General features: G+C 44.4%; 1 protein-coding gene across 1 annotated transcript in view; it reads left to right on the top strand.

Moving 5' to 3' along the window:
- LOC131914982 (alpha-1,2-mannosyltransferase ALG9) overlaps positions 1-9580 on the top strand; it is a 69634-nt gene extending 60054 nt beyond the window's left edge. The window contains exon 15 of the mRNA XM_059267845.1: positions 9344-9580. Coding sequence (XP_059123828.1) covers positions 9344-9467 — 124 coding nt within the window. The 3' untranslated portion in view covers positions 9468-9580. The remainder of the gene's footprint in view (positions 1-9343) is intronic.
- The last annotated feature ends 1366 nt before the right edge of the window (positions 9581-10946 follow it).

Raw genomic sequence — 10946 nt, forward strand, 5'->3', positions numbered from 1 at the left:
GGATGTGAATCTAGCAACTATGAGGCCTGAAACACTCACACCTGTATACCTCTATCCATTTGTATCTGATTGATGGGCGCCAGCGTCGGTGGAACTATTTGTTTCTGTCCAGTACGGTTACTGAAGAAAGTGCTGTGAAGGGTGGGTTAGTTGGAAGCTGTGGTCCCGTTATTGCGGTCTAACCATCACCCATTCTTAAAGATGTAGAAGAAAACCACAGCTGCCTCATCTAGCTAGTTCTTCCTCAGAATCTCTTTTGCGTTGGCCATCAAATGATAGCTGAGACTGGAGGCATCCCAAAGGCTTTCTCACCCATACATCTGGCAGTTGAGACTAGCTTTTGCTTAGATCTCAGCTGAGGCCGTCATCCAGAATACCTGTCTCTGGCTTTTCCATTTCCATTCCAAGAACTCCGTTGCTTATGACCTAGCCTTGGAAGTCAGACCGTATCACTTCTCCCTCTTCCTGGTGGTGGTGGGAAGCCACAGCCCCATGCTCAAGGGATGACAATTAGGATTGTTTTACTATGACAGAAGAATTTATGGGCATGCTATAAAATAACAGGTTTTTAAATGTCATTCTCCTTCTAAACTTTTCTAAGATTCTTACAAGAGAGAACAAGGCAGCCCTACCTGCCATTGCCCCTTCATGCTCAGGAGGGAAGGAGACTGCACCCACAGCAAGATTTGATGGCCAACAGTTGTCATGCTTCACATGGTGGCTGGTCCTTGGGTAGACTCAGTTCTTCCTCCTAAGCAATAAGTGATGGATGGGCTCTTGTCTTTTCCCTCCATGCCCTTACCTCTCTCCTTGGTGCCAAGGATGCTGAGAAACAGGAGCAAAAGAGTTGATGGACTCTTACCCTTCTTTACCAGCTTACTGCTCTCAGTCTGAGTCTGTCAGCCTCTGCCTGCTGCCCCCCCCCCCCGCCTTCCTCTTACCCCTCCGTATCCACCTGCCTCATCCTCCCCGGACGCTTTCCCAAGACCTGCATCGGACAGAGCTACTGTGGGCCAGATTTGGCCTCGGAACACATTACATGTGGACCGATGTCTTATTCAGTTCCTCAATCGTTGAAATCTGCTGACCTTTAGGAAGAGTAAAAGAACCTTTTTAATCCCTTGTGGAGCTCAGAGAGCTCTGCTTTCTGTTGTTGTGGAATGAGTTTTCTAGAAAGACCATCTCCACATCTCCCCACTGAGTTAGTGTGAGGGGCTCCATTTGAAGAGATAGAGTGCTTCAGGATGACCCTAAGCTAGTAGACCAGCAGCTGGCACCACCAGTCTTCATTCTAGCTTCTTCATGACTCTCAGCACATTATAGGGCCTTAAAAATACTATTTGGTGGATTTTCTGTTCTTTTAAAAAAGATGTATTTGTTGTTTTTACTTTATGTGTGAATGCCTGCATACATGTATGTGTACCATGAGTTATAGGTGGTGGTGAGCCACCCTGCTGTGGGTGCTCCCCATTAGCAGCAAGTGCTCTTAACTGCTCAGCCATCACCTCTTTAGCCCCAGATTTACATTCTTAGAGCTGGATTGATGTAGCAGTGAAAAGGATCTTGTCAGAGGCTTGCACTTAATGAAATACAAACTGTCGAGGCAAAGTATACTCACTGTTTATTTCAAACCTTTAAAGCCTGCCAGAGCCTTTGTCTTGGCATGGCTCCCACTGTTCTTCTGCCACAAGGATAAAGCCCAGATAAGGGTCTGAAGAGCAAGACAGAGACCAATAGACACCGTGTGTGCTCTTCCCACCAGAATGGTACTACCTGTATCTTTCCGTCGATACCAGATGGGAACAGACTGGTGAAGAGCACTCCCCCCAACCCTTGGAACTGAAAGTCACAAGTGTCCAGTTGCCTAATAGCACGTCTTTCTCAACTCGGCTATTGCGAATAGTGGCTAAAGGTGACTGGTGCAGAGGCTATGATACTCTGCTAGATGTTGTACACATCAGCAGCATGATTCACTGTGCACCCATATCACAGTGCTGTAATTCCAGTCTGTGCCTCGGCAGACTTCCTGATCATGCCACATCACGGATCATTGTAGGTTCCTTTAAATGGTCAGAACTGTGACCATAGTCCTCACATGGCCTGAAAGTTAAGTATTACACCAGTCACACAGATAACCATAACTTGGCAAATCCTGTGTGAACTGGAACTTGAAAAGGTTATTTGACCTCTTAGAATAACATTTTCTTCATTAATATGGACACTTCTATATCACTTGTACCTGCCATCCCATGGGCCACTGTAGCTCCCTCCTTTTTTCCACCCACACTGTGTACCTTCCTGCTTTGCTCTGCTCTGCCTCATGACTTTAGGACTAAAATGTTTGGGGGGAAAACAAAGAACCGTTTTTATTTTTGGTGCTTCATTTCCTTGTGGAAGAAGAACATTAGATTCTAGGGAAGTCGACGAGACAATCTGGTTTGAGAGTGGCATACGCTTTCATTTGTAGAACTGTGAGTGTTTTCCATGGTACAGTTCTAAAAGCTGGAGATGCAGCATTGGACAGAGTCCTGTCCCTAGGAGCTGGCCCTCCAGCAAGTGCAGCATGTTAACCGTTATTCCCGTGTGCCCTCTCGCCGAACAGGAGTGAGTCATTCTGCGGTGTCACTGACTGTAGAGCAGTGTCCTCAACCATGGGTTAGACGCTGTGTTAATAAGCACTCTGAGTTCTGCCCAACACCAGTCTTTTGAACATTAGAATTGCTCAGCAAGGGATGGTAGGTTGACTGTGGCTGAATCTTAAAGGAGCTCAGCTTCTCTCTCTTTCTCATTATTCTCTCATCCATCTCAATGGCGGTTTCCCCTCCCTTCACTCCTACCTCCCTTCTCCCCCTATCCACTCTGCCATTTCCCTTCAGAAAAGAGCAGGCCTCTCAGGGATATCAACTGAATATAGCATAACAAGTTACAATAAGACTAGGCACAGACCCTCATGTCAAGGCTGGATGAGGCAACCCAGTAGAGGAAAAGGGTCTCAGGAGCAAACAAAAGAGTTAGAGATACTCCCACTCCCACTGTTAGGAGTCCCCCAAGAGCACCAAGCTACCCAACCATAACATACATGCAGAGAACCTAGAGCAGACCCATGCAGGCTCTGTGATTGTCGCTTTAGTCTCAGATTCTATTTAGAACTGAAGGTACTTTGAAGGGCCAGTTCTGCACTGACAGATATAGAAAATATCTCACTGAAATGTGCACTACATGGAAGAGAAAGAGCAAAGAGCAGCTCTAGAAAGTGCCCAGTGGGGCTGAACTGGCAAGGCTGAACATGATTTTACTGTTTGAATGAAGGTGGATGAATGGTTGGATAGATGATGGGCAGGTGGGTGGACAGACAGGTAAAAATGGAAGGGAAACCTGAGTGCCAGAAGATTTTCTTTTTGAGCTGACAAAATGACATCACCTGCTGAACTGGTAATGTCGGGGACTAGCTGCCAGTCTAGTTGATGTCAGCAAGTGCAGATTTAAGTCTGCACAGCAGAGTGCTCCCAAGCCCCAATAAACGGGGCTGGTAATTGAATCAGGACATATTATGAGCTGTCAGCCAATTATGCTGCCCAGGCAGTTTTTTTTGTCCAGGTCTGTTCCATGCCTGAATTGCTTAAGAGACTTTCCTACTGGGGCAGAGTGTTTGGGCTTTTGTGATGATGACATATATCTTACAGCTCCCCAGTTATATGCCCTTGTTCTTTCAGGTCACACTGGTGGCATTTCATTTCATTACAGGCCTTGTGCTATGAGCTTTGATAGGTATTCCTTTTGTCCTGGCTTGTGGTGAAGCTGATTTATGTTTCCACATGTGTGAGTGTGTGCAGACTCAGCCTTCCGGTACTTAACTATTCTTCTGTTTTATAAATCCGACTTCCCTTTCTTCAGAAACTACAGTGTAACAAGTCTTTCTGATCTTCCTTAACTGTTCAAGCTGCTATAGCTACTGATGGTTAAGAAACGAGTGTAATCAGGGATTTCCTTCTTTCAAAGTCAAAGCAAAAGAAGGAAGAAATGTAGAACTGAAGCTAGTGTCAGACAAGAGGACTCCAGCTCACTTGTTCTAAAAACCAGCAGTCAGACACCGTAGACTTCTTCCTGTCCCAGCTTAGGGGTAAGCATGCGTCTACTGCTGCTAGCCTCTGCCTGCCTTCTAGAAGCACTCAGCTAGTGGCTCTGTGTCAGATCGTGCCGGAGTGTGCAGGAGAGGAGCCCTGGGTTCTCAGAGGAGCCTCTAACTCTCCTGCTTTCTCCTTATGCTGATCCCCCACCTTTTATACAGTTTTATGCTCAGGCTTACCTGGAAAAGCCTCCTTGCTGAATGCTGTGTTTAGAAGTTAGTGCTACTTTTCCAATGGCTCTACACTGGGTGAACAGGGCAGAATTGGGTTCACTTCACGTTTGTCCTTGACAAGATGATTATCCCAAACCACAACCTCTTGGACTTGGAATTCCTCATTGGGAGTAGGAGTTGTTGGTTACCATCCTTGTATCCTGCATTATCTAAGCCCTGTTACTGATGGTGCTCAGTGCCGTGTGGTTGTATGATGTCCTTTGCTTGCTTCCTTTACCTAGTCTGTCCTCTGCCACTCTGTCCATCCTCCCAGCATATATGCTCTTCATCGTACAGTAGTACCAGGCATGTAGTATAGGTAAAAAATACTCGGTCCCTGAATATGGAGTAAAGAGACAGTCAACAAGTTAACTAATAAGTACATACAAATTGGGAAAGATAGAATGAAAAGGACTGACTGTACACTGAGCCAGAGGAAGTGGAAGAAGGGTCACCAGCGTCCTCAGACAACCACACAGCCTCCAGCGAGGTGACTGTGAGATGGAAAGATGTGGACTAAATGCTTTTCCCATTCTAGCCAGTTCTCAGAGTTTGGCTTCTTTTCTGAATGGATACATTATCACTTTGAACTTGTGTGTTGGTGCTTTAATAGTAAATATGCTAAGTTATGGTTATGTATTCAGATATGAATATGTTCAATTAGACCATTAGCCCATTGAGAAAGGACTGTGTCTATGTGGCAAGCATGCAAATCTTCATACATAATTGCCATATTGACTATTTTCATTTGTTTAGCTTTTTAAGAATTTGATGTTTTCCAGGTGAGGCATGGTGATGCACACTTTTAATCTCAGGCTGAGGCAGGTGGATCTCTGAGTTCCAGGCCAGCCAGGGCTGCACAGTGAGACACTGTCTTTGAAAAAGAAAATGTAGTAGGGGAGTGGTGGCACATGCCTTTAATCCCAGCAGAGGCAGAGGCAGGCAGATTTGTGTGAGTTCAAGGCCAGCCTGGTCTATAGAGCGAATTCCAGGACAGCCAGGACTACACGCAGAGAAACCCTGTCTCAAAAACAAAACAAAGCAAAACAAAACAAGAAAGTAATTTTTTTCTGATTTTGAGACAAATTTGTCCATTCCTTTTAAGTATATAAGTAACATATTTTGCCTGCTTTGTATGTTTGAAGTTTTCTGGTATAATAGAAAACAAGTAAATTATTTGTGAAGCAAAAAAGTAAATGAGTCATAGTAACAGCCCCTACTATGCCGTGATGCACACTGTTTGTTTTAACTGATTCTGCTCATCTTGCCCATCCTTGTGGCTGTGTAGGTTGAATTTGGCTGACATGTTTCCTACTTCTGTACCAGGGTTTGCTAACACCAGACTTGATAGTTTTTGCAAGCCTGCTTATTGAATTAGTGTCCACGCTTGCATTTTGTCACGTCACATTAGCCATTTGCATTTCTCTTTGCTATTCAAGCACTTTGTAGCTTTTCCTATTGAGTTGTTTGTCTTCCTGAGTTATAAGCTCATATACTCTACATAGCAATCCTCTGTTGTGTAGACTACAGGTATTTCTCTCAATCTCTTTTATCTTTCTGTTGTTTGAGCTCGCCTTTTATACCCAACGATAACCAAGAGTGGATATTCCAATTCAGTCTAGTCTAGTACTTTTGGTGATGGCATGTTCTGTGTGCAGCTGAAGCAGCGTTCTGAAATATGTGGGACTGTGGTGTCTGCTGTCAGCACGCCAGGAAAATGGTCACCAGCATTCACTGTCTTGGGTCCAGCAGACCCTGTTTTTTAGTTATCTTATAAATGATTTATAAAAGTAGGAATAGGAGGGTCACTAAAGAGTCATCTGAAAATATAATAAATGGGGACTGGAGAGGCGGTTCATTGGTTAAGAGCACCTGCTGCTCTTACAAAGGACCTGGCTCAATATTGTCTGTAACTCCAGTCCCAATGCCTTCTTCAGGCCTATTTGGACGCTAGACTTGCAAATAATGCACATACATATAGGGAAACACTTGTACACATAAAAATAATAAGTCTTAAAAAATATATAATACATGAAGCAACTTTTCTATATTCTTTTGGTTATGGATAAACACACGCATATGCACACATACACAAACATACTGGGTGTTTTTTATTGTGTTTTCTTTCCTTCTTTTAAGTTTTAATTTACTTACTTATTTTATTGTGTTTTGTTTCTTGAGACATGGTATACCGTATAACTCTGGCTTGGAACTTGCTACATAGGCCCGACTTGGCTTGAACTCACAGAACTCCTTCTGCCTCTGCCTCCCAAGTGCTGAAATAAAAGGTGTGTGCCACCACACCTGGCCGTATAGTCTGAATTTGTATTCTGTATTCTACTTGTTGGGAACACACACATACATGTGTGTTATTCCTGAAATGGAAAATGTCTCAGATTACAGCCAACTGCTCATTAGCTGTTGTGCATGAACCTGATGCAGCCGTCCTGAAAGACTGATTGTGGGTTTCGGTTCTATCACTAATAAAGTCTGGTGCATCATTGCTCCTAGTTCTTCTCATTCAAAAACAGCACTTGAATGCTATTTTTTGTGACACCTTTGGTGAGTCACATGGCTCCTGTGTTTCCTAATTCAAAAATTTTATTTATTTATTTATTTTGTATTTAGAGTAGACTAGTCAGTGGTTTGTTGTTATTGTTGTTGACTTTTGTTTTTTTGTTTTTTTTCTGAAACAGGGTTTCTCTGTGTAGCCCTGACTGTAGACTGCTGACTTCAAACTCAGAGATCCGCCTGCCTCTGCCTCCTGAGTGCTGGGATTAAAGGTGTGCACCACCACCTGGCTAGTCAATGATTTTTAAGATGTCTTTGTCATCTATGTCCCTCTGTCGTTAGTGTAGACCTTCCTCTAGCTTACCCACTTGTGAACTATACCAAATACAATCTTACACACACTGTCATGGAAAATGAAAGGATGGTGTGTCTTTTTATTATAACAGGAGTCATCCAGGATCGTATCGCAGATGTTGCGGAACAACATCTTTCTTGGTGAAGCTGAACTGAGCAGAGAATATGCTCTTTCCTTTTTGTGCTAGGAATATATTGTCTATTGATCAATGCTTTTTTTAAAAAATCACATTTATTATGTATTTTGTGTGTTCCTGAGTGGGGAGGAATGCATGTGGGCAAGTCAGAAGAGAACTTTGAGTTTTTTTTCCCCTTCTTCCACTGAGTGGGTTCTGGGGATCAGTCTCAGGTCACCAGGCTTGGCAGGAGGTGCTGGCCCAACTCAGCAGTTCTTGAGTTTGAGGACATTCATCTGGTCTACTGCCACCCAAAGACCATAGTGTGAAATTTGCTTATCCTGTCATTGCCATTGGACATGTGCTGTACACCTCTCTCTCTCTCTCTCTCTCTCTCTCTCTCTCTCTCTCTCTCTCTCTCTCTCTCTGTGTGTGTGTGTGTGTGTGCGCGCGCGCGTGTGCACATCTGATTTGTCTTGGAATTGTGGAGTGTCTTTCTGTCCCACTTTTCTTATGACCATTAGAGATGGAATATGTTGAAGTAAGGATTCCAAACTGTTCATTGGAGGCCAAAAGCAGATAGAAGTGCCTCCAGTGGTTCATTCTGTACTGAAACTGCGCGAGCTGCTCCAGAAGGAATCACCACAGTTGATTCTACAGACCCTGTTGTTACACTGAGGGCTTGTCTCCACCTGAGCATATCTGCTGTTAACAAACAGGAGTCATTTCCAGAATGGTCACAGACCTGAAGGAATTGGTGCCGGTGTGAGGCATCACCTTATCTGTGCGTTGTGAGCAGAAGGACGGAATTCACTTCTTTTGTCTGGAACAGGTGCATCCTCTTCCTGGTCGTCTGCTCATGAGAGCCCTGCTTTGTCTGCAGGGCTCTTTTCTCTAAGCCTCTTTTCTCTCTCCAAGCCCTTGAGCTGTTGGCTGCTGAAGTGAAGTGCGTCTCTGCTGAGCACAGGCCACTGCCAGCATCTCAGCTGGGAAGTCCCTCTCAGAGGTGTGTTTGCCAAGTGCAATATCATTGTGTGTGCAGGCATCTCAGCAGTCTGCCAAGCCCAGAGGTAGGCTGCCAGTGCAAATGCCACGTCGACATGACATTTACAAGTTTAGAATCTGGAAAAGGACTGGCCGTGGACACCCTTCAGCTATCTCGTTTCCGGTATCAGTAACTGGGCCAACTTGGATTTTCAGACTGAAACATTCAATCAGGAAGTAATACTTGATGTGTTTGAAGCTGTCATTATTACCTCTTCCAGGAAAGGATAAATCCATAGGCTGTAGGATAACCCATAATGGTTAAGCTTGCAGATTCTATAATCTAACCTGAATGAGGCTCTTATCAGTTACTGTGTGAACTTGAACAAGTTGCTTAATCTGCATGACCTTGAGTAGGTTTATGCCTCTGCTCTCCATCTGTGAAACAGGGACACCATTGTCACCTTTGTCATAGATTTATCGGATGGAATAAACAAATTTAAAACCAAATCACTTACATGCTTCAAAACCCTATGGTAGGTTGTTTCCAGTTCTCATACTTCAGTCATGAAAATTTTCCAGAACAAATTGTGCTAGCCCGAGCTTGTACGTACGTAGACTAGCCACTTGATTCAGGCGCTGTTGCAAGACTGTACAGGTACCCAGGATATGGTTTTCCTCATCTCTCTAGGAAAAGCTAGAGCTGGAACCAGGATTGTTTGAGCATTTGGCATTTCTGTAATTGTTTAGATGCAAAAATTATTTGGAACTTTGTATACCTTGGTACTTTTGTGTGTCACGTTCGAATGCAAAATTCAGACCCATAGCTCTTGAAAGGCTGCCTATTAGGGAGATATACTTTTTTTTGGGGGGGCATGAGTAGCAAGATCTATTATCATGATCTGGTACCTGAACAGTAGACTTTTCTCTATTTATATAAAATATAATCCTTGATGTAGCACTTGGTTTCTTTCAATTATTTCCAGAGCCATTAGTAAAATGATGAAATTCCTATCCCCTCCTTTCTCTTCTCTTTCAGGTCTTCGAAGCTGCTTCGGGCATTCTACGTCCCCTTCCTGTCGGATCAATATACAGTGTATGTAAACTACACCATCCTTAAGCCTCGGAAAACAAAGCAAAGCAGGAAGAGAAGTGGAGGTTAGCAGCACCCCCATGGCTCCAACGGACAGCCACCGTGTTAACTAGTGGTTCCACTGAGCTGACTTCCAGGCCATCATATAACGCTCGTAATAAAGGTCGCCTGATACGAATGCCAGATCCGGGTGCTCTGAGTTTGTCATGTCTGTGTCAGAGTCACACGCTTCCTGCCCCTGTGTCTGTTCTGCCTGTGAGCTTTCTGCAGACAGAGTCCCGAAAGCCTGGGGAGAAACATTGCTCCATTGTCCTTCTTTTCTCTGTTCAGTCATTTACTAGAGTGGAGGAAGAGCTGAGAGCTCTTGGCTGGGTGTGTGTGTGCTGGCTCTTCACACTCTGGCCTGCCATCTGGGAACTAGCAAGCTATCCTTAGGCCACATGGTTTCTCCACCCAAACTGTTGGGCAGCTCCTAGCAGACCGTGTTCAAATCCTAGTGCTGAAAAGCGCAGCCTAGTTGCCGCCGACATGTCCTTTCACCTCCAGCAAGACAGAAGCATTCGCAGGACTACGGCCTGGCCTGGAGCTCAGGAAAAGACGACCACTGAAAAACTGGGACCCAATCTTACTGTTCACGATGCCTTCATTTTCATTTTATCTTCTTTCAAACCAGTCTTAATTATATTTGGGAAGGGTTTTAAGATTTTTAAAAAAGTTTCAGCGTGATATATCTTGAATTCTAGACTCTGTACAAAGATTATAACTATATTGAGCATTTTTGGAGAAAAGTATAATGGATTTGGGTGACATCACATTTTAAAGTAGTCAGAGGCCATTTTGGGGACATTGAGAATTCTTTATGTAAAATGAAGTGAAAAGGACTGTGTATATAAAGCACCCATACTTCAGTTCTGCTGCAGGCAGGTCTGGTTGCATAGGCATGGTAAGGACGGTTAACAGGTAGTGAGCCTGCCTGTTACCTCCCCTTCCCTTCCGATACGGCACTGTGTGGAGGATGTTTTCTCATTTGATCCTAACAACCACTGAGGACCCACTTCTCAGAAGAGGAGGCAGATGAAGGTGGAGGGAAGTGGCTTGTCCAGTGTCGTGTGTGGGCAGTAAGTCAGAGGCCTGGGAGTAGATCCAGGCTGTCTGACTTCTCATGCTTTCAAAATTGCCCATGCCTCTCCACTCGCCTATGAAACACCACTTGAAAGGAGGATTAGACTGGCCACAGACCAGATTAGTTTTGCCAGTCTCTATTTTAGGGAGGATGTTTAGGTACAGTTCTTTGAGTTCTTGGAGCCTGTGGGTGATACCTTCTTAGCAGTGCTGTGTGGTATTTCCAGGCCTTGGTAGGACAGTCCTTGCTCTGTACTCCACAGAATCTTCTGTGTGCAGTGTTCTTGTCCCTGTGGGCCATGTTACAGGTGCCTTGTTTCCTTAGGGTGACAGGTTCTAGGAGTGCCGAGAGGGTAGAACTGGTCATGGTTTCCGCTGTTCTTTTTCCTTTAGAGGAAAGTAGCTTTCTAATGGGAGTTAGTCCCAA

Source organism: Peromyscus eremicus, chromosome 7 (assembly GCF_949786415.1).
Source record: "Peromyscus eremicus chromosome 7, PerEre_H2_v1, whole genome shotgun sequence".
NCBI lineage: Eukaryota > Metazoa > Chordata > Mammalia > Rodentia > Cricetidae > Peromyscus > Peromyscus eremicus.